The sequence below is a fragment of the Seriola lalandi genome, unplaced genomic scaffold (assembly GCF_002814215.2).
Source record: "Seriola lalandi dorsalis isolate HSWRI2012SDOR001 ecotype SW California unplaced genomic scaffold, Sedor1 jcf7180002054687, whole genome shotgun sequence".
Lineage (NCBI taxonomy): Eukaryota > Metazoa > Chordata > Actinopteri > Carangiformes > Carangidae > Seriola > Seriola lalandi.
In genome coordinates this window covers 987614-1012057 of record NW_019525240.1, presented here as the reverse complement: position 1 = coordinate 1012057, position 24444 = coordinate 987614, and the positions used below count along the sequence as shown (strand labels likewise).

At 40.2% G+C, this 24444-nt stretch overlaps 1 protein-coding gene across 1 annotated transcript; it reads left to right on the top strand.

Annotated features, from left to right (window-relative positions):
• Window positions 1-138: 138 nt before the first annotated feature.
• On the top strand, window positions 139-10280 carry ak7b (adenylate kinase 7b). The gene is made up of 18 exons (XM_023422907.2): window positions 139-237; window positions 414-584; window positions 728-836; window positions 2552-2646; window positions 2922-3032; window positions 3124-3207; window positions 4518-4606; window positions 4759-4849; window positions 4982-5059; window positions 5912-6061; window positions 6231-6359; window positions 6470-6575; window positions 7597-7725; window positions 7825-7890; window positions 8002-8199; window positions 8727-8947; window positions 9937-10095; window positions 10184-10280. The coding sequence occupies exons 1-18, from the start codon at window positions 160-162 to the stop codon at window positions 10220-10222; spliced, it is 2103 nt and encodes a 700-aa protein (XP_023278675.1). The 5' UTR covers window positions 139-159; the 3' UTR covers window positions 10223-10280.
• The last annotated feature ends 14164 nt before the right edge of the window (window positions 10281-24444 follow it).

Genomic DNA, 24444 nt, shown 5'->3' with positions numbered 1-24444 from the left:
TTTTTTTTTTATGAAACGCCATATTTTTTTCCATACGCCATGTTGCGCGCTTTGCTCGCTTCCAGCGCGAGAGGGCGCGTCTCTATGGCAACGCCACACTAACAACCCTTGCTGAAAACGTTTGCTAAAAGCTAACAATCTAATACGGCGCAGACGAGGATGGAGAAAGTCAAGCAGTCACCCAAACGAGTCTTTATCAACAACATAGACTCATACTCATCCAAGCACATCGCCAAGGTAAATATGTTTAAATGTGGAATGTCAAAACGGAGCTGTTAGCTAGTGTTAATGTGAGTTAGCAGTTACAGGCTGCCTCGTTCCTAACAGTTTTACCACATCAGGGAATTGAACTAGCACACACACTGTTTGTCGTAAGCAGCATCAACAGTGAGTTCATGTTTCCATCTTTGCAGTTTGTGTCTGAATGTGTTGTGGGGACATCTGTTGATCCCGATGGAGAGATGGAGTCTGAGGAGGAGGAGAGGATGAAATCAAACAGCAGCAGAGCAACAGCCTTTCAGGTGGTGGGAAGTGTCTCTGAGAAATCAGACGAGGACAGACCACATGTGCTGGAGGAGTATTTAGTAAGTACTTCATCCAACAGAAACTATGTAGTAAAGTCATAAACTGAGGATAAACACTCAGATACTCCAGTATCAATTTAAACGTAGAATTTGAGACCAGATTTTTGTTTGTTTGTTTGTTTGTTTGTTTGTTTGAATAAAAGCGACTGGACAGAGACGAGCTCCTTCCAAAACTGATGAGCTGTGATGTTATCATCTACAACATCAGCCAGCACAGTGAACAGGTGGAGGAGGCCCTCTGGGCTGTTTCAGGTGAGCAGTTCTCTGTATGTTGGGTGGTTGATGGGTTGTGTTCATTGTTTATTAAGGCTGCTTAACATTGTTCACAGTTTATTGGTTCCATTGGATTACAGCAGCATCCACACTTTGTAACCTGAGTATCCAGACAGTGTTCAATATAAAACTTGAAATAATTATTATGTACACAGGGGGTCTCCGACAGGTGCCGTGTGAACTACCTTTTGGAGACCCCTGTTTCAAAGTAGCTCACCCAAAGGTTCAGAGAATATAGTCTGTACAAACCATGGATGTATAGTTCAAACTTTAAGCAACACAAGAGATGTCAGTTTAATGAGCTCCTGTTAAGTTTGTTTACATCAGATCTGTTGTAGGTTGCAGTGATAGCAACTTTTCTGATAACAGAACAGGTATAAACTCAACTTTTCCAACAAACAGGAAATATGTTGCCATGGATACAGTGAGTTAAGCTGTGGACTTCAACTTGAACCCTGTTTTTTTGCCTATGTTTGGTTACATTTTGGGAAATGAAGTCAAGTGAATTATCTATTTTAACTTCCTGTTTGTTATGTACCATTGATGAACTGACAACTGTCACTGATCACTGACTGAGGAGCCTCTTTCTCTGGTTTTTAATTAGATTTATGGAGCTTTATTTGCAGTGGTGTTTTCATGTCTGCGTGTCTGACTGAATCATGACTCAGATTGTTGTCTGATGTGAGTTTCAGATGTTTTTTGGTACAAAATGTGAATTTTGGATATTAATATTTGATGACTTGTTAAATGATCTTATTCATCTGATTTGGTTTGGAGATCAGTTTGAGTGTTTTTTTTATGAATAACTAAATAAATGTAACCAGTAGTATAAGACATGAGGAGCTCTCAGCCCCTTTGATTTTTTCAAAGTAGCTCTCAGATTAAAAAAGGTTGGAGACCCCTGATCAACCCTCTAATGATTCATTATGCTACTATTTGTCTTCCTGAGTGTAAGATAGCTTTTACGTTTGTAGTTTATTTTCTATTTTCAATCATGAACTCTTGCTCTACCTTTACAAAGTCATCACTACCTGTAGATTGACTCTTGTTTTTATTTACCAGTAATGTCACATGACTATTTTCTCATAATACTTCTCAAAGATACAGTTTGGTGAACGTGTACAGCACAGTTTCTTTACTTTTTGTGGCCTGTGTCCAAGGATTATTATAACTTCAGCCATTTTAAGAGGTTTCATGTTGTTATGTTAATTTCAGTCTTTTATACTCAGAACTAGGAATGGCTTTCTTTGGGCACTATTCTCAGAACAAGTACGATTACCATTAATATAAATAAATCAGATCCAACAACCACGTCTGTAACTCACCTGAACTGCTGTTATCTGGGGCTTCCTATTTATCACTATAGGGATGTAGCTGATGCCTTTGTAATATCTTATTATCTGTAGACATGTTTGGAAATAATATGTCGCCTTTCAGTTATGTGTGAATTCATGTTATTTACTTATTTACCTTTTTAAGAATGAATTCCAAATAAGGATACCAGGAAATCATCCCAATAAAGTGTGTATATCTAGATGTCCTTATTTTCATTTAAGCAGCATTGTTTCAGAGAGATCATCTGCAGCCAACACATGAGCCTGAACGCACTGAGCAACACTGGCATCGAATATTTCGATATAATACTACCATAATTAATCAATCAGGTAACGTCTCCTTCTGTGTTGTACTTTTAGCTCTTCACAATGAAATGGGGAATTTTTCTGGACCAAAGACGTTTATCCTAATCTCCACAGTGATGACTTGGGCATGCAGCAAGCCAGTGGACACTGTAAGAGGACACGCAGTGTACCTTTGGCTGACCTAACCTGCTATCTTTGTGTTACACAAACCTATGTTTGTTTCTTATTATATTCTAATTTAGGTCATAGGTCTGAAATGTAATTGTTCATTCAAACATTTATTTAGTAGTATTACTGTGGATTGAAATTGTGCTATTAGACCAACGCATATCATGTAGTATGTTGTCTGATGTAATCTCATTAATCTCCAGCTAAGGTGGTTATCTGACAAAAACTGAATTCACTTGTCTGTGTTGTGTGACAGGATGACGTGGAGCTTCCTTTCACTGATCAGATTTTCTGGAGAAGAAGAGCACATCCCAGCTTCAAACAACACATTGACCTGGAGAAAAAGGTGGTCAAAATGGGCAAAACTGTGAGTTTCAAATCCCTGAGTTGTTACATTTTGTCTGACAGGAGACTCATGATTGAGATGTATCACCCTGTCATGCGGTTTTTGCTTGTAGAACAGAACATTGTTCTCGACATACGTGGTGGCGTCAGGACTTCAGTATGGGATGGGAGAGCAGGTCTTCCACTTCTTTTTCAAGGTGAGATTTGAAGACTGTTGTTTGATCATCAACAAGATTCCCACAGGTTTATGTTACACAAAAAACAATTCACACATAATAATCTGTCACAGTCCAGATGGAGCATCTGCAAACATATGACCTGAGCCCTTTTTTTGGTGAATCTCCAAGTTATTATCTTGAACTATGAGAGCCCATTGGTTATGGTTGTAGATGACAGAAAAACCAGGCAAAGGGGAAATAATCTTCTTTCTCGATTGTATCTGACTTTGTGCTTCCTGCAACAGCACTGCTTCAGCACCCACAGCACTTTAGTTTGAATGGTTTGGAGAGGTCCGGCGCAGCGAGCACAGGAGCATGGCTTAGGAGAGACTTCACACTTTCAAAGGCATGCTGGCATTCATAAGTCCACACAGAGTCAACATTTGGGCTCAGCAAATGGAGTAAAGGCAAAACAACAGCAGAAAAGTTAAGACAGAAACTCCTGTAATAACCTGCCATGCTGAGAAAACTGCAAACGGTTCTCCTAGTGGCGCTTTTCCATGTTTGTTGCAGGTGTAGCCGAAGCAGGGTACATTGCAGATGAATGGTTCACTGATTGTAGTAAGCTGATCACTTTAATGTTGTAGTGGATACAGTGTCACGTGTCTACACCGATTGCTGTGTAAAGGAAAAACAAAAATGTACAAAAGATGAGTAAAGTAACTTAGAAAACTCACTGGCATTCATTCAAACACGGAGGAACTGGCGACCTGACATGATGTTCTCACATACTCCTCTTGGAAGTGGTTTTAATGATTAGCATTTTTAAGATAATCTTTTTAAGCTTTGACACTGAATTTTCTTGCCTGCTTGACAGCAGGACAGGAAATGCTCTCTATCCAAAAACAATATCTGATGATGTTGTGAATAATATTTACAGAATTAAATATCAGCTTATATTCATATTTTTCTTGGCAATGGTCACAATCCATAGATATTAAAGGAAATAAAGGAAAATATATCCTATAAGGAAAAAAGAGATTTGTCTGTTGATTAATCTATTACTCATTTCCATCTTGTTATTCTTTGTTATTCTTGTTTTTATTATTGAAAATTTTGATTTGGCAGACATTTGAAGGTCTCCAAAAGGTCTCCAAAATCATTAGGGATCATATTATGGGCAGTATGAATTTCAACACCAGACATCATGGAAACCTGGACAGTATCTGTGGAGACATGTGGAAAAAGTGTTGGATGGAGCAACATCACCATCCTAAGACCCATCACAAACTGTGACAATGTGAATTTACTTCACATGTGTTACTAAAGGAAATAATCTGTATTATTAGACGTCGTGGCTGGGACAAGAACCTCAAATACCTGTCTTTGGAGACGGCAGCAACATCATCCCCACGATTCACATCAATGACCTGGCAAGGTTTGACACACACACACACACACACACGGTGCACAGAGGAGGGAAAATATATCTATTGATGTGGGGTTATAGCTTGCAAAGTAGAAATTTGCTATAAACTATACATATACTATATATATTATAAACAGTGTAATTTCTTTGTGTAAATTCAGTGTGATTCAGAACGTGATTGAACATCAGCCCCAACCATATTACCTGCTGGCTGTGGACTATTCCAACAACACTATGGAGAACATTGTAAAGGTGAGTGTAGCACCAATCAGGAAATGTTCTGTCACAGAGGAGAAACATACATTATATAAATGTAAATGGGCTGGAAGTGTAGTTAAACCTGGTACAATCAGTCAGTGACGGATTGATCTCTTTCTCCACCAGACAGTTGCCTCTGCACTTGGACCAGGGAAGATCCAGAAAAAGCCATTTGAAGAAGCCTTCCTCACAAAGGACTTAAGTGTATGTTAGTCTTGCCTCAGTATTGCTAATAAACAGGAAACCTGTCTGCTTCAAGAACTTCCAAAAATAGTTTTTAGATATATAGTTATTTTCTTCTTTCAAACAGCGAGATGAGAATATTGATATCAGTCTCGTGTATGTGTTCAGAGCTGGAGTATGTGGATGTGGTTTAACGTAAAGACTGGAGGCAGGGGGGAAACAGCTAACCTGGCTCCGTCCACAGGTCAATAATACACCTATCAACACCTCTAAAGCTCTAACCTGCACATGAACAGAAAGATAATGTAACTGCTGCGTTATTGGAAATCAGGCTATATCGTCTAGTGTATGACAACACACCAGTCTGATTTGTAGAAAAAAAACATTGGCACCTCTAGTCAGCCTTGTGATAGACTGACTTAATCATCCCAAACATGTCATTTCCATTGAAAGTTCAACCGGTAACAGATGCTCTACTTTGTAGAGAAAAGTGAAAGAGGGAAAACTCAAATGAAAGGTGATTTGCTTCTGTCAACTGAAGCCACACAGGCTGACATTTACACAATGTTGATTCTGAAAAGCAGAGTCATCCTGTGTGAAGCACGTTTATATTTGAGTAAGAATCAAATAAAAGTTATACTGTGTGCTAATCAGTGAGCTGTAGAGGTGTTGGAGAACATATTTTTCATCTTTGGATAGACCCAAGTTAGCTGTTTAAGCTAAGCTAGGCTAACCCTGTGCTGACTCAGTAAAGCAATAATTAGAACTCAGAATGAAGGTATTTGTCCTCTCATCTCACGAGTGGGGTGAAGGTGGATTTAAAACAAAGAGACAAAGGACAAGGATTTTTTTTGACATTCATCTTTTTAATAGACGACGGAAATTGATTCCATGCTGGTCAACCTTCGCATGGAGGGTTTCCACGTCAAGGAACTGTTCTCTATCAACTGGCAGTGTGAATCTGGTTTGGTGGAAAACATGGAGCTGGTGGTGGAGGAGTACCGGCAGAACAGAGGACTGCTGGTAGGTAATAAAGCAAAAGGCAAAAACATGTCTCTATCCAGAGAATATACAGAGGAATGATAATATTGCTGCTTCTCCATATATGGTTAAGTTGTGTATTATACTGTGACAGTTGTCTTAGTCATTATTAAGTTGTACTAGTGTGATCCATGCAGTTTGTTCTCTCCAGCCCATCCGTCTGTGTGTTCTGGGTCCTCCTGCAGTGGGGAAAAGTACAGTATCAAAGCAGATCTGTGAACACTACAAGCTCCATCACATCACACTGAAGGAGACCATCTCTGAAACCATCACACAGCTAGTGAGCTCTCACATCATACATTTTCGTGTGATCCGTGGTTATAGTGTTGATAATGCAGCTGCAGACTTTTGAACTGTCCTAACAAACTATTTCTATCCCCGTGTCTATAGGAAAACACTGTGAGGAGATTTGATCCAGATGCAGAGAATGAGGATTCAGCAGCAGAGGCCCAGGACCTGCTCAACAGACTGAAGGACAGTATGGAGCAGAGCGGAGGTGTGGACCTTTAAGTAAATGTTATTTACCTTTAAGATCAATTCACTCTTAATGATATAAGTGTCAGGTAATGAGGTCTGCATGTGACACTCATATCAGGTGTCACTTTGAATCTCAAGTCAGTCTTAATTCATATTATTATTCAACAAAAAAAAATGAAAGGCCTGGATAGTTTGTAACTAACAACTGTGTCCTTACAGAGGTCTTTTTAAAGTGATAGAGAGATTGTGGCTGGTAATTACATGGTTGATTTTATATGGTTTAATGAACAAATTATATTACATTATATTTGTTTAAATTACAGTCTGCATATTGCTGATATTCTAAGATAAAATTGTGTCTCACAGTCGTCATCTGTGAATGGATCTAGATCAGGTGTCATCATGTGACCTACATGAAGAATGTGATAACAGCTGGTTATATATGGATGGTGTGGGTGCTGGGTCAAAAGGTGATCTTTGAATCAGGATCACAAAAACTTTATAGATCCAAGTTGTTCTGTTAAAACTGCTCAACACTCAGGAATGAAAAAGAAAAAGAGTAAAAAATTAAAACTATTATAAAATAATAATAAATACACACCAAGTGAACAGAAACATGTACAACTGCAAAAGTGATTAAAAAAAAAAGGTAGAAGGTAGAATCACAGTACGGACAAAAGTGCAAACATTGAAATGTAATTTCAACAGTAATTTAACACTAAATTAACAGTAGTGTGTAAAGTAAACTGGATGGAAAATGTAACGTAGCTCAACATTCAATTAATAGCAGTTTAAAGTTAGCCAGTAGACCATTGATTTAAAGATGATCTCCAATAGTCTAATCTATGGAACTGAGAGACGCCTGGTCAACTACATCTACCTCTAGCAGGTTCTAATGCGACACGGGAAATGTAGGATCCAGTTTTTCTGTTTCAATTTTGATCATTCTTTTTTAATCTGTCTTTCACAATACTAAATCAGTAGAGTGTCCCTTTGAGATGATATTGCCACACTGTTATATCAGCTCTTTTGTCCATTAGGTCAAATGGATGACCAGCTGTTGGTGAAGGTGCTGAAGGTAAAGCTGATGTCTAACCCTTGCAGAAATCAAGGTTTTGTTCTTGACGGCCTTCCCAAGACATTTGAACAAGCTAAAGAGCTCTTCAGTGGTGAGACACCAACTCAAAATCACAATCACATGCGCTGCATATACAATGAATACATACTGTACATACACACACAGCTCTATGTTTTTATTTGTTTTCTAGCTGAAGAAGATGAATCTGAAGATGGGACATCCCACATTTCTTCACATAGCAAGAAGATTATGCCAGGTGTTTGCAGTGCTCTGTCATCACAATGCTATTATTTCACATTGGGGTAGACACTCTAAAATGTTACCCCACAAAAGTCTTGTAGTAATAGTTGCATTGTGTGTATCTCAGAGTTTGTGTTACGCCTGGATGCAACAGATGCCTTCCTGAAGGACCGGGTGATGAACCTGCCTGAGAGGCTGGTGCAGGAACACAACTACGAGCATGAGCACTTCCTGCAATGCCTCGCCAGTTACAGAGAAAATAACATGGAGGATGAAACTGTTGTCAACTACTTTGATGAGCAGGACATGACCCCTCTGAACCTGGGTAATCCAGCAAGCATGTCTACAGTACATCCTGTGTGTGGGTGATGTAGGGAGAGGAATGAGTATACGTTCAGGCAGTGCGCTTTTTCCTTTTAAATCAAAAAAACTGAAAAACGGTCCAATTCTGGTGGTTAGTCTGGTGGTGGAAAATTCTCTTTGGGAATTTTTCCTTGTTGAATTGAAAGAATGAAGAAAGGTAGTCAGGTGGCATGGAAGTAAAGGTAAGTATTTCAAATTAAAAGCCAACAGAATGACATGGCATTCTATACAAGTGTAAAATTATGCAAGCAGAGACTGACAGACAGGCAGTAAGGAAAGAACGCCTCAAATTTTGGGGTGAAATATAATTATAAATCACACTCTTTTGATGAAGTACTTTTTGAATGTTTTTATTTTTTGCATCTGCTTTGACACCTTCATTTTTTTTTAAATCATGTCAGGCCTCTCTGTTATCTATGGTTTCATTTCTACCATGAATTAAGATCATTGTTACTTTCATCATACTGTGCTCCTCGTCGTCCTCTCCAGAGATCACCAGCAGTGACGAACCTGACTGCCTGCTGCTGATGCAGAAGATCTACGACACGGTGGGCAAGCCCAGGAACTACGGCCCCAGCAGTCAGGAGGTGGAGGAGGAGAACATGAGGAAGGCTGAAGAGAAACTGAGGAGAGAGGCTCTGGAGAAGGCACAAGAGGAGCAGATGGAGGTGGAGGAGGCCAGACACAGGACTGCACGCTGGGAGGAGTGGGTAGGTGCTGAGAGGAGAGCTTAGGTTTGGATATAGACAAGGGTATAGAGGCTTTACCTGGTGCTTTGCAAATGAAATATCAAACTAAATGCTTATATAATTTTTTTGTGTGTATATGCCGCAGCCCGTTTCAGTGGCTCCTGGTCATTTTCTTATTTTTCCAAACTTTTAACTTTCTTCTTTTGACGTGTTTAGATTTTTACCAGTAACGTATTTAAGCTGCAGCCTCTCTAAACATGCTGGTAGAGAGAGTCCTGGATTGTTTTCTTCACCCGAGAATTATTTCTTTCATTCAGCTACCTTTTTGGATGCTATCATTCAGCTACTGTATGTTACTGTTGTCGGTCTCAGTGTGCACACGCCATCTTGGTTGTTGTTTACATTCCCCCTCCACTAACCTGGCAACCGCACGTGACATCATTCACTGTGTTGCTGCGAGACCCCAGACTCTTCTTCATGATCTCCAAAGACTTCAACTGGCCAACACTCTCCCGTTTTCACTCAGTGTGTGGACTGGACAACAGAGGAGACAGGACCCTGGACCTGGTGTATGCTAATGTTAAAGAGTTGAAAGTTCAGACCACAACCTGGTCCACCTTCAGCCCAAATACAGACCTCTGGTCATGTGTCTCAGGGCAGTATGTCGCTGAGGAGATGTACGCTACTCTGAAAGACTTCATTTAACCAACTGTGATGTTGTTCTCATGCCAGATGTTGAGGACATAGATGGACAGTCTGTTGACCAAGTAAATCAACTTCTGTTCCAGTCAATCCTGGATTACTAAGGACATCACAGTACTTGTGAAAGAGAAGTAGAGGGTGTTTAGGTCACGGACTGTGAGGCAGTAAAAAGGAACAGCTGTCAGTGAATATTAGAGAAGGAAAGGAGGAAGCTGGAGCAGAATGACACCAGAGGGGTGTCATTATGTTGGTGTTTGGTTACGATTATGGAGTTTGAGTTTTTGTGTGTGTGTGTGTGTGTGTGTCAGACTAATGGTTTGGAGGAGGTGAGGCAGCAGGAGGAGGAGCTGCTGGAGGCCCAGTCAGTCCCTATGAGGAACTACCTGTTGGAGCACGTCATGCCCATTCTGACCCAGGGTCTGATCGAATGCTGCAGAGCACGACCACACGACCCCGTGGACTTCCTGGTATGACACTCAGCACCAGTTATCACCTAATTCTGAGAATTAAAGTTAATTAGATGTTGATTTGATCTTGTGGTTTGTCTCGTTGCAGGCAGAGTACCTGTTTAAGAACAACCCCTCTGACTACTGAATATACACACTTCTACAGATACAAATACAGAACAGAAAACTGAAATAAAGTCTTTTTTTCCTCCTAATTTTGCTGTGCTCTTTAGGATATTAGAGACTGGAGTCAATTACATGCAGCATTTCTATTAGAGGAAAACCTCCTGCAGTCTCTTAGACACGCCAAGTGTCCCTCAGTTCATGCTGGGATTTTGATTAGGTCTGATTTGTAAGTGGCCAAATCCCCTGCCCCTGTTGTATTTACACACAGCTTTGTTTGGGCTCTTGTGCGCCGGCCATTATTTAAAAGCATCCTAAAAAAGAGGATGAAAGTGTGCATGAAGCCAAAAGCTAATTAGGAAGTTAATTTGCGTAATGAACTTGGTAAACTCCAAAGTAGACACACTCGGGTCATAATTGCTTTGATTTGGCTTCCGATTTCCAGGAAGGATAAATGTTACAAATGGCAGATAATTTGTGTCTCTCTCATGTTGCTACTCGCGACTCCAAAGTATACATAATTGGTTGCAACAGAACACCAAATTATTTCATTGTACATACTTAATCACCACATGGGGAAATTAGTTGAGTTTATTTGGGAAACATTGTGACGCAAGCTGCTGCAATTTAACTGCACCATCTGTGAGTCCTAGGTGCAAACACAACATGGAGAGTTTCCTGAAGGTGAAATACACAGATTTAAGTAAACATGATAATACAATATTCTCATACTCTGATAGCCTTATGTCATTTGAAACATGCAGCAAATATTTTTTTTTCTATCTTAGTAATAATAATATATAATAATAATAATTTATTATTTATTATTATTATTACTAGCATACACACGGCAGTAAAGTTGAACTTTATCCATGCTGGAGACAGTCAGAGCTGGAGGCATATTGTTTTATTGAGGTCAAAAACGTGCTTTTGGCCTTGTGAACGCAATATCTCTGTAACACCTTGAAGGAGCTGCTTCAGATTTGGCACCAACATTCACTTGGACTCAGGGATGAACTGATTAGATTGTGGTGGTCAAAGGTCAAGGTCAGTGTGACCTCACAAAACCCTTTGTTGTCATTATGATTATTTAACTGCTCTTGATGTGTTTATTTATCTTCTCTGGTATTACAACTTTATTTAGCTGAATGACATTCAATGTCATGTTACTGAAGCCTCTTGTGAAGCCCATGACGTCCACATGGGAAGTTTTTTTTAATCAAAGAATAGTTAAAAACAACTAAAAGTCTTAGGTTTTGTTTTCCCTTGGTGTGACACTAAATTCTAGTTTTTTAAAATTCAACAACTCCTTCAACTACAGAATTATGGATAATTATGCAAATTTGTCTCAGTAACAGCTAATGACAGATTACCTAGCAAGGTCATTAACTAACACAAAAGACTGAAACATCCTTTTAAGAAAATAAAATTGAAATGTCTTTAAAAATGAAGCCATTATATCCTTTTTAAAAAATCTAATCACATATCTTAATGAATATAGTTTGTGTATCAATAGTATTCACTCTCAGGAGAATATTATCTCAGGAACAGACTGAGTGACTGAGTGACTGAGTGACTGCCCAAAGTACTTGGCACAACTGACACGAGGTTTAAGTTTTAATAACACTAGTGGATAATGCCTCTCACTGTGTCTTTAATGCAATAGCTAACATTTCTGTCCTTTAGTGTGACTCATATACAAGCACCAAAGTAATTTGTTTTCGCTCAAAATATCTTACATAACAGTTCCGTACTGACAATTAGGTGAGATATAATCATCGCTCATCCTAAATTGCTATAATTCCCAACAGTTTTAAATGGATGGATGACAGCAAAGTTTGAGTCACATATAATGAAAAAAGTTCAACAAGTGATGGGGAAAAATAGTATTTCATAATTTAATAATATATACATAACAGTATAAGACAAAAAGTGTCTCTCATGCTGTTTGTATATTATATAAGATTTCCTTACTATTTTTATATCACACCATAGAATAAAGGTTCTAGGGGGAATGGCACAGTTCAGTGAAAATGTTTTTACTGCATATTTTTTAACTGCAAAATTGCAGACACAATCCTGTGGTCGGTCTATTTGCTTTTAGACCTCTAACAATCCTCAGCTTGGAAGTGGATTAAGACCCTCATTTTCGGGTGGTCTCTCTCCAGTTGTTTAGTAAGCACCGGTTTGATTGACGGCCTTCACGCCAGCTGAAATGAGCTAAGCCAACCAGACAAAAGCACCAGGTTTCAGAAACACAGGATGTCAGTACCCTTTGTGCAAGAACTGACACGAGAGAGAGAGAGAGTCTTGATGATGGAAGGTTGACACAGGAGTTTTCAGGTGGGCACTTGATGTTTCGTTAATGAGCCCACTGCCTCTTGAGGGCTCGACAGAGACTTCTGGCGTCCCAGAAACACCCCCCTTCGTGTTGTCCTGGCCTGCTACTAGGACAACTAAAGAAGTAGGATTTAACCAGGACTGTGATGCTATATGGAAGAAGCCGAAGGCAAACCACAAGAGTTCAGGGGGCACTGAACCAAAAGCATTGGTGAGGTCCAGAAAGACTACATGTAGGTCCCTTTTCTGCCTGGATCTGGTGCCACAACATGCTGGAATGTTCTAAGCACCCAGAGTGTGCGTGTGAGTGTGTGGATATACTCATTTCGTCACAGATATTCGGCCATCCTCTGTGAAATGATGCTGAAGAAAAATTCACCCTCCACATTTAGTAAGCAGATTGGTTGGGCCACGTTGGGTCAGAGTGTGTTGTCTGTAAGTGATCCTCCAGGTCTTCTTTGTTGCTTTCAGAGCTCCATTTTTAAGCCTCCATGCTGGCGACAGTCAGAGCCGGAGGCATTGTGTTTTCAGGATATCCGCCCCATTCTCCTGAACATGATGTCTCAGTCACACCATGAGGAAACTTCTTAGAATTTGCCACAAACATTTATTTGGACTCAAGGATGAACTGATTAGAAACAGGTTGTCCAAGGTCAAAGTTCAAGGTCACTGTGACTTCACAAAACACGTTTTTGGCCATAACTCATAAATTCATTCACTAATTATGACTCAATTTAACTCAAATGTCTATAAGGATAAATGATGAAGTGATGACATTTTATATCCAAAAGGCCAAAAAATCAACCTCCCTATGACATCATAATGTTCTACTAAAACACCTCTGGTCATTATTCAGTGCTCTAACTCAAGAAGAAGGTGATTGTAGTTTTCCTTTGCAAGGAGACTTTTTAGAAACTTGAAGGGATCTTTATAGAACCATGTTCTTTCTTCCTTCTGCCTTTAAGATGATGCCAATCGGGGTTTAATGTCAAGTTTCCACCCCAGAGTCTCCTAAATTGTCTCCTTTCTCGACGAGGCACTCGATCTCCTGTCAGGGTCAGGTCAGCGTTCATTGTTTCCCAACGGTTTCTTGTCAGTGGCACCACTTTCCGGTCCAGTGTGTGTTGCCGTGAAGTCAGTTGATGAATCTTCTTCCACTCCACTCTAGGGAGATTTTTTTTTTTGTCATCTTTTCGTAGCTACAGTGGGTTTTTCCAACAGGCTGCAGATCCTGGGAAACTACAGGCATGGAGAGGTCACCCATGACTGTCCGACTGGGTCAGCTGTCTCTGCATGCCACCGTAAGGACTTTCCCCTGTCATCAGCTGATCTCTCTCAGCTGTGAAGACGGCAATACTCTACTGGAAGAGGGCAAGAGGGTAGGATTGAGAAATGTCTAGTACTTGAAGATGCAAAGGTTTTTGAATGCATCTGTCTCATACCTGGTCTGACGGAAGTCAGTGTACATTAGGTGTCGTACTGAAACATTAGCACCGCAAGTGTAGACACAGTCTGGTGAGCAACATAAGGCCATGGACTCATATTACAGTATAGGCTGGAGATGTAAACAACACTGTAGCAGAGAACGAAAGAATCATCCAGGAACATTTGAAAAATATTAGCTGAATGCTTTTGGAGTGAACTTGAATGCAGTGTTCGGCCATAAACCCCAGTGAGTCAGTCATTTTTATCACCTAAATGGAGCATGTTTGATGTTCAGTCACTGTCAACACAGTACAATACTGTACAACACTCTGAGTTCATTTTACACCTGTTCCAGCTCAAGAATCAAAAGTTTTTATAATGGCTTATAAACATCTAACTTTTAAAAAACACCAAAGATACTGTAATTTGCCTTTTATTGGTCTTGTGTTGCTCTGTATGTCCAGCAGGGGGAAGCCTAACCACTCCTTCAATTTGTAATGGAACATTGTGTCTTATAGTATCTCTTACTTAAATACAATGTATGAGTGGTGGGAAGTAACTAATTACATTTACTCAAGGTGTACACACACATGGAGAGAATTTGGATCATGTGTCTAATTAGATTTTTTATTAACCCAAAGCAGAAAGCACACTGAACAGGAGAGGATCCCAAGTGCTGGAGACTGTGGGAGCCAGGACGCCAATCACTGGCATATGTTTTGGGAAGGTCTGGTAAAGAGACATTTCTGGACAAAGGTCCAGAGATAGGTTGGACGCCTATTTGTGTATGTAGGTATCTATATATATATATATATATATTCTGGTTGCCTTTTTTTCTGTCTTTAAATTTAGATAAGTTACTGGATTGTCTCCCAACAAGTTAATGCACACATGGGTTAAGTTCATCCATTTTTCGGACTGTAAGTTGTTATGGTAAATTCTATTGGATACATTTTGTTTAAAAAGAAAAAAAAAGGAAAATGATGTTGAGAAAGGAAGGGTTGTTGGCCATGCTGAAAATATACACACACATAAAATCATTTAAATATTTCATGGAGTAAATCAGTAAAATAGTCAAAACTGCAGCACAGCTGTGTGTCAGTGCTGTAAGTCCAAAGCATATTTACACATTTAAAAGCCTTTAGCTTTGGAGGCAGGATGCTCCAGGTCATAGATGACCTTTGACCTTTGAGTTACACTCCTATCTGGGCTGCATGTTTGGATGTGGTCTGGTTTGAGCTTAAACAGGTCTGATGTGTGTGTCGTGTCTGTATTTCACCAGTAGGTGTCAGTCTTAGATCATCTATGAGCTTCAGGAGCGCGTCACTCAGTGAGAAGGTGACGATGGTGGATCTCTGTGTTCTTCTTCTTCAGATGGTAAATGATCTTGTTGTTGTTTTTTATTAAATGGATGTACAACATGTTCCAGCCACTCTGAACTTGTGAATGAACAAAGGGCAAATGTAAATTGTGTAATGTTAAAGTTGGAGTTTCTTCAGTCATGATATCCATGCTCATGAAGACAACCCAGTACTTATATCTATACCATACACTATTACATCACTGCACTGCATGAGACAAACAGAGAGCCTTATTCATCCCTGTACATCCTATGTGTCCTGAAAGAGAAGCTCAGGGGCAGCTTAGGTCACCTCGCCAACTTTCCACATGCAGGTCATCAAACAGCTGTGGAGTGTCCTCTGTGTCTCTGTCACGTCTGACAACATAACTCTGATGATGTCATCAGGGTTACCTCACAGAGAGGAGGTGGAGGTGTCTTACAAAACGAGGCCATTGCTTGTCGAAAGAACAATCTTCTATTTGTTAAATGAGTTGGACCTTCGGTCATGTCACATGATCTTCTTAAGCAGTTTGTCCACTTGTGCTTGAGTTGTGGACATTCGAATTTGCATTTTTTTTCTGTGCCCTTTGATTCATTCTAGGGAAAGAAGATAACAAGATATCTCAGCTTTCTTTTTTTTTTTTTTTAATTGAAGTTCTCTTTTGTAAGTCTCCCAACTTTTTGGAAGTGCAATACTAACTTGCTGAAGTATCCATTTAAATAGCTGAATTTATGCATATTTATCTTTATATGTATAAATTATACTTTATGTGTCTGGAGAGGTGGAACGGTCTGTGTGATGTAAAATTTTGTCATTTACATGGGTCTACATGGACATCCAAGAGCAGCTTCAAATTCATGGCAGCATGAACTGAAACTATGCGCCGGACATGTGTGAAAATGTTCACCTATGCAGCCGCCCAGGGGAGTGTAAACAGGATGCTGTGGCTTTTTTCAGTCTATCTGGCCTTTCACATCTTTACTCAACAGACTGAACCCTTGGTGTTTGTCTTATTCCTCCATTCAATTCCAAAATGATCTCAGTAACTACGTAGAAATATTATATTATCTGTTGTTGTTATTTATCAACAGACTGACTTGTTGGCAGGACGGAATAAAAATGTGACGTCACCAGTGAGAAGCTTAAACATGTGGCGGATGATGTGTTCCTCCATCATAACTAATACGAGCCATCAGCTGCTGTAAGCCATGTATGTCTTAGTGTGTGGCAGCATCTGGACTGAATCCACTCTCACTGATGCTGGTCACTGTTCCCTAACACCCCTTAATTCATGGGGGGATCACAGACACACACACACACACACACACACACACACACTCACACAGAACTGACAAACAAACATTCACAGCCTGGCTGATGGACAGACACACATACAAACACACCTAAACTACAATGTCATACCCAAATAGACAAGACAGAATGACACACATCAAACTGCTGGTGTAAGTGGTGAGCCACCCACCCACTCCACTCACACTCCTAATCCACCCCAACCCAAAAAAAAAAAAAAAAAAAAACCTGCCACCAGCCTCGTTCTGAGCACTCGGAGAGGGAAAATGTGTTTTGTTGCTAAGGAACAGTTTGCCTCGTGTCTCAGCAGGGGGTCTCCTTCTGAATATCATTATGTCTCCCTCGATTGGGGAGGACGACACATTTTTCTTTTCTGCCAATATTTATCTTCGGTTCTACTCGCTCTCCAGAGGCCCACGAAAACGTTTTCATTGATTAAAGGCGGAAGGCAGACTCCACCGCCAGACACCTCACCTCTTTTAATGTAAATTTATCAAAACGGCTGCACAGAGCCGTGGCAGGTGTCAAGGTTAGCAGCAGCAGTGTTTTGCTTTTCTTTAGGCAGAAGCCTGAAGAGAGAAAAAGGATGGTTATTAGGATAAAATGAATGTATGGCTGTTTGAGAGCCTTCACCTGAAAATACACTGCTGCTACAACACAGAGCTGCAAAGAATCAAAATGCTCAAAACTCATTTATATATTTATACATGCATATTGTGCCCCTTGTTTTTTTTTCATATAGTCTATATTTGTGTACACTTTTGCACCTTTTAAAACTATGCTGAATTAGCTATTAGCAGCTCCTGTCTGCAGTGTATCACGGATGTACAGACCTCTATCACTGGATCACTGTGATACTGAAGAAAAATTCAAAACATGAGAATTTTCCCAGGCTAGTTCTCTTGTTATATAATATAATATAGTTTTTTTCTGTGATCTCTAAGAGCATTAACAGATGTTTGTTCAGGATGGACATCAGAGATAATGACATCCTCAGGAAGTGGAAGTCACACCAATGCACCGTGCATTGCACTTGCATGGTGCAGAAAAACACACCCTGTGAGTTTAATATAAACTTGAATAATGAAGTAAACTGTAACTACTATTAAAACTTTTTTTTTTTTTTTTTTTTTAAACACATGGGTTGTTCTAAAAGACAGCGCCTGTAAATTGGATAATATTGCAAAACCCGCTCAGACAAACATTTGCAATTCACAAACAAATCTGCACTTTATCAAATCCCCACAAAACAAACACACAACAAATTAAGCAAAGTTACATTTCTGGTGTTGATGACAATTTGACGAATCTCACTCATTTGGCTGAAATCTGCTCAGTTCTGGTCACAACTTCAGTAAATGTCAACAAACAGTTGGTGTCTCAACACTGTGGAATCATTTCTGCTAATTCACTTTCATAGTGACATCATAATAATAATAATTTAACTGTCCACATCTATAAACTGACTGTGACCACCAGTACGTACAGAATATTTAAAAGGGTTAAAATAAGCTGTGATAAAGAAGCAGACTGTACAGACTGGAGTGGGCTACACATTTTCAACGTGGGGCTTTTGGGGCCCCTGAAATTTTCTCTGAAGTTATTATAAAAATGAGTAACAAACACTATAAAAAATATGAAAAATAAAAACAACTTTATTTAAAGAAAATTGAAACTGAAACTGCATTGTGTGTTTACAAAACTAACTCAAATAAACTAAAATTACAGAGAAAATGTCTTTATTTTTTTGTCTTTGTCAGTTTATTTCATACATCAGCCTGTAGTATACTGGGGGGGAGGGGTGGGCCTTTCTCAGATGGAGCAGTATCTTACAGCTGATTGGCTCTCAGTTTACGACCAGTGCATGCAAGTGTCCACAACATTTACTGTGTTAATGATGTCAGGTATTTTATAGTTAATTAACAGAGCTGCAGCTGGACAGTCCAGTTCACTGATGAGCTCAAGCTGAGTCGGTTGGATTCAGAGTTTTTTTTTTTTTGCTTCGACCTGCGTCTCACCTCAGAAACACAACTACACACATTTACACTTCAGGCTGCACACTACATTTCATGTTTTTTTTTGTTGTTGTGTACAGATTAATTTTCTTCTGGTTAATGACACTAACACACTGATTTGTTGATTTTTTTATTACACAATATTTTTTCAGACCTTCTTGAATCTTGCCCCTGACAAATCCCACACATTACAAAAAAACCTAAAACTAAAACTGACACTGAAACTAATAAAAACTAAACTAAAACTCAGCATTTTCAAAAAATAAAACTCAACCAAATGAGCAAACCTGCTTTAAAACCTAATTAAAACTAAACTGAAATTGAACAAAAAGTCGAAACAAAATAAAGATAAAAACGTATTCTTGAGCATTAAATGACAATATAATCTCAACTCCAAGGTCCTCTCACTAGCTTTGTCAGAGCTTTCCACCAAATGTCACAGTCTTCATCAGTGAGCAGAACTGACTGTGTGTCATCATGTGACCTGAGGGTGGAACATCGGTCTTGTAATAAACAGCTGGTTGTTCATGTGGTCTAGATTGTAACTCCCGTCTCCATTATTTTACTAGAACTAAAAATGAAACCTATGAATTCTAATAAAATGAAAAGTGAGATTCATGTGACAACATAAACGCACCTACACATGTAGACATACATTGAACAATACACCCTGAAATACATCATCACTTGATGTGTCATATCTTCCAGTTGTGTGACTTCCTCCCCCTCCGTCACTACCTGTCGAGACCTGTGAACTCGGTCGGTGTTAGATGAACAGAGCCGGAGTCAGAGCCGCGCTGACACTCGCTCACAGCTTCGCGTTCGGCAGCGGCTCCACAGCCTTTGTGAATGAGCCAGATTTGGATTTCATTGGGAGTATACGTGGAGCTCTAACTCGCCTGTTGTCTGTTTCCCAAAAGTTGGCACAGCCACAAGAGCCCTACAGAAGCTCGCTCCCACCCCACCCAGCCCTCCTCCTCCTCTTCCTCCTCCTCCTCCTCCTCTACGCTCCCTATTTCCACAGTAATGTGTCATTCCAACAAGCAGGCCAAGTGGAGAGAGGAAGAGGAGCAGTCTGCGTCCTCTTCTCCACTAATGAGTACCAGAAGCTTCTTGGCTTTTATCAAAGGAGAACGTCTGCAGCAGCCAGTCAGTCATCTCTGTCCACACTTACTCTGACCAGAGTGGAAGTGGATATTCATGGTCCCCAGAGGATATCTCCAAATGATTGAATGAACCTTTGACCTTTCTTCAAGTATCACATTTAGGTCAAATCGTCAACTAGATCACCACTGTTCATGAAATTTCCTGTAGACATTCAGGTTCTCCATGATTTGACCCTTTATAGAGCAAAATTTCACAATGCAGTGACAATCAATCCTTCTTTTTCTTCTGCAGAGGAAGATTCCCTCTGACGTCGGTGATCTCCTGACTTGTACTTTGGGCCATCATGAGTTGTTAGTTCAGAGTGTCTATATGTTTCCACAGCTATCAGATGGACTGTCATGAAGTTTAGTTCAGACATTCATGTTCCCCTCAGGATGAATTATAACAGCTTTGATCCTCAGACTTTTCATCCAGCGCTATCATCACCTCAAAAGCTGGACTTAGTGCTCAGTTGCTAATTAGCAAATGTTAGAACGCTAACACGCTAAACTAAGGTGGTGAAGTGGTTAACAAAGGCAACTCAGTGAGGTTTCCTCTGTCAACAGCTGAGTTTCCATCGCAAATTTTGTACAAAATAGAAGCGATGTTTTTAGAAAAGTCGACAAAATACAGTTGTCGAATGTTCTGTGTTTCCATTGAGTGATGTTATGTGGATAAAACTGGTTTTCTCCTCTAACAATATAATCCCAATTAAACATGGCGGCCGATTTCCAGCATCTGCTAATTGTTGGGACAACTGCATCCACCACTACAGCCGTTGTAATATTTAATTCAAGGCGACGACGGCATCTGGTGCACGTAGTGACGAAAGGCAAACCTCTCATCTCTGGCAGTGACCACGTATCAGGGATTTTTTGGGAGATAATAGTCGGCAATGTCTTTGGATGTCATGTGACTATTTATTTGTATAGCACCAATTCACAACACGTTATCTCAAGGCACTTTCCAAACAGAGCAGGTGTAGACCTTCTTTTTATAATATTATTTACAGAGACCCAACAATTCCCACCAAGAGAAGCGCTAGGCGACAGTGACAAGGAAAGACTTCCTTTTAAGAGGCAGAAACCTCGAGAAGAACCGAACTCAGGATGGGCGGGGCCACCTGACTCGACCGGTTGGACTTGAATGTGGAAAAAGTGTTTCCATTTCAATTTTGAGAAATACTGCTTTGTCTGATAGTCTCGCCTCAGCTCATGCGAACGTAGAATTTTTATGGGACATTTGAGTTTTTTGGAAAAGTGTTTCCATTACTCTGTTCTTACATTTTTGAGTTTGCAATTTCAAATTGCACAGTAAACAGGTTAATGCAAATGCAGCTAGTGTTAAGCGTAAGTCATTGCATAATTTAAGTAAGCATTGAGCTCACACTCAAATACACATTAATGGTGTTTCTTACTTAAGTCAGTTGTAAAATAGCTGGTGACAGAAAATTGCGAGTGGAATACCAGTGACTATGTGGGCAGTGTAGACGCTGATTAAAGTCTATCTGTGGTGCCAGGCATCAGATCAGTGGACTGAACAATGCAGCTGAAAGGCGTCTGGTGTAGACTGGTGTATTACTGGTGTCCAGGGCTCTGGAAGCTCTGGAGGTCCTGGTGCTCCAGTTTGGCACTTCTCTCTTCAAGGCTTAGATGGACATGAAACTCTCCTGGTTGAATCATCAGCACAGAAGATGGACAACCATGTTGGAAAATATCTGGTCCTTTGATAAAATAAAAGTCAGAGGCTAAGCCTATGTAGTAGGTAACTACAACTCCCATGGTGCATGTGTTTTAGTCTAAAACATCCAGCCACAACGTTCAGAATAGGTGTTATAGCCATTCGCCTCTGACAAAGCAAAGACAGAGTAGAAATCATTAGAGGTGATGGTGTCATTAAATCATCCACAAAGCAGAGCCACATTTTGTCTTTGCTGCAGATTATTATTGAGCACATGAAAGCTTTGGTGATGGCAAAATAGACCAGTTTTCAGTCCATGTAACATGAGCTGAGCATCAGAAAAGGTTTGGGTTTAAGGTTCAGGTTAAATTAAACTTCAGGTTGTAATGTTAAATGTTGAGAGCAGTCAGGGTGAAGTTGTAAATGAATCTAGAAGCGAGGACGGAGCTGTGAGTTTAGAAAACGTAACGTAATAAATCAAAGGTCCTCACTGGTGGCCAAAGACAAATGATTGTGTGTGGAGTGGCGGGGGGACCAGAGGAGACGCAGAGAGCACCCAGAGGACGCTGCGAGGGGCGGATCGGCCCCCACCGGGCCCGGGCCTCAGGACGGATGGATGGAGGGATTGTGTTGACAAGAGGGAAAGATGATGAGGAGGAGGAGGGAGGGGAGGCAGCCACACATTCAGCAGGGAAGCTGCGAGCGTCGGCCAGAAACTCATCAAACCGGTGGAAACACCTCCAACAACCCAGCAACAGCAGGACGCGCATGTGTGTGAGGTGGATGCTCATGTTTTTAGAGAGCCAGCAGTGTGTGTGTGTGTGCGTGTGTGTGCGTGCGTGTGTGTCTGTGCGTGTGTGTGTGTGTTAGCTCGGAAAAGTTGGGGATGTTTTGTGGGTGATGGATGGGAGCATTGAGGGAGGCTTCGTTCAACCATTGTTCATTTGTAAAGTACACAACTGTCCTGCCTAATTGCTCAGCCATAATGTCAGACTGCGATGAGTGATTACAGCCAGCGCTGACCTATTCTTTACATCAGTGCTCAGGGAAACTTCACCTTATCATCCCCCAGAGCGACAGAGCAAGAGACAACACACTGTGTTCATACTTCAACAGTGTACAAACACTTTTTTATTCACAGAATCTGAACAATAGCATTGGACCTGTGGAAACTCCTCCACATCCATCTGTGTTCTTTCATGGCTTTTTGTGAGTGTTTTGTAACGTTGTTTCACAGCATTAAAATTACAACACATCTGGGTGTATATGAGTGCATAGCCTATTCATTCATTCATTCGTTCATTCATTCATTCATGATCCCTGCAGGATGAATTGCAACAGCTTCTAGCACCAACATCAGGTCAACATAATTTGAATTCATCCAACACGCTGGTTTTTACCTAATTGCTAATTAGAGAATATTAGCATGCTAACATGTCAAACAAAAATTGTGAACAGCCTGTGAAACAGTAGCCCAGGCACGTTAGCATGCATTAGGCTCAAAGCACCACTGGGTGGTAGAGTTAATAAAGTAAAGTGGGAAATTCAACCTTCAGATGATGATCGCTGATGATGCTAACCAGCACTTTGACCCAAGAGAAGCATCATCATCATAAATGTACTTAGCTGTGTCCGAGTCGTCAGAGGATGTTCCACCAACAGCTCAGAGTTTCACATGAGACATATTAGCCTCAAGGTCGGCCCCTCAAGGCTCTACGAACAGCAAACAGGTAGTTATGTTATATATTAAATTTTTATAGTGAGGAGTAATTGAAGAAATAGTGTCTGAATAGGTCAAAACTACAGGAACAAAATGCTGGCACTCACAGGTGAATAGTCTATTTAATAAGGGGCAATCAATCACTTGCTGCAGGTGTTGCTGGAGTTTTGACTTTTTCCTTTCTCCATTCACCTTGGAAGTGGGTGAGGTTGAGCCAGAAACCTCTACTTTGCTTAAACAAATCCCATCACCATCTTCACCACTGGATGTTTTGTTGTTTGTTCTTTTTAAATTTAAAACTAGTAAAATAACATAATACAGAAGAAGTGGTTGTCATAGGATGTATGTATGAATTCTCATTTCCAATTGCTCATGACATGTCATTTTACTGACACACAAAAGGTCAATTCTTTCACTGAGTAAATGAACCTGAACAATCTGAAGTCATTTCTCACTGAAGGATCAGCCTGGCCAAAGACAACACTTTCAACACAACTGTCAGCCGCCTGCTTTTAAAAAAGCAAAACTTTATTTATACAACAGATTTCATTCCCAGTGGAAGCACAATGTGCTGCACAAAACATGAATTATCAAAGAAGTTGCAACCACAAAAACTATGACACAAACAAAACAAACACATAAATGATAGGATTGAAGAAAATAAAATAATTAAGAACAATAAACCATCAGTAAAAAAAGGTATGTAAATCAAAACAATTAAAAAGTAGAAATAAAATGTGATTAATGGAATAATAGGGACTCTGTCAGCGGACTGTGCAATGATTCCCACACACATCTGAATATGAAATGTACAAGCGCACAAAACAACAGTGTAGTTTTAATGGACCTCTCAGTAAAAACTCCATGAATCTTTTAACAGTTTACCACCAAAGTCTTCACTTAACATTCCTAACAGTTATCCTCTATACACAGGACGTCACCTCTGACTGCATCATTGTCAGTCATTTAACAGAACAGGATGAAAAGCTTTAATTTAAACAAAGTAAGGAATCACACAAATGTGTAAGTTGTGCATCAAGTGCAGATAGCTTTATTCTGCGGTGTGTGTGTGTGTGTGTGTGTGTGTGTGTGTGTGTACGTGTTGATATTCATGCCTTGCCCTCACTCCTTCCTAACTATGATAAAGTAGCCCCAGTGCTGCCATGGACGCTGCCCTACTCCCACTGCCCAGGCATCTGCTTCCTCTGCCTCTGCCATCAGGACTGGATTGGGTTCAGATCACCCGGGCTTCAGGGAGGGGGTGGGG

What these genes read in the sequence shown, in the direction of transcription:
- ak7b (XM_023422907.2), top strand. Translation starts at nt 160, where the DNA reads ATGGAGAAAGTCAAGCAGTCACCCAAACGAGTCTTTATCAACAACATA. An exon ending in GGCCCTCTGGGCTGTTTCAG is followed by an intron (nt 837 to 2,551) that starts GTGAGCAGTTCT and finishes TTGTACTTTTAG; the next exon opens with CTCTTCACAATGAAATGGGG. An exon ending in TGGTCAAAATGGGCAAAACT is followed by an intron (nt 3,033 to 3,123) that starts GTGAGTTTCAAA and finishes TTTTGCTTGTAG; the next exon opens with AACAGAACATTGTTCTCGAC.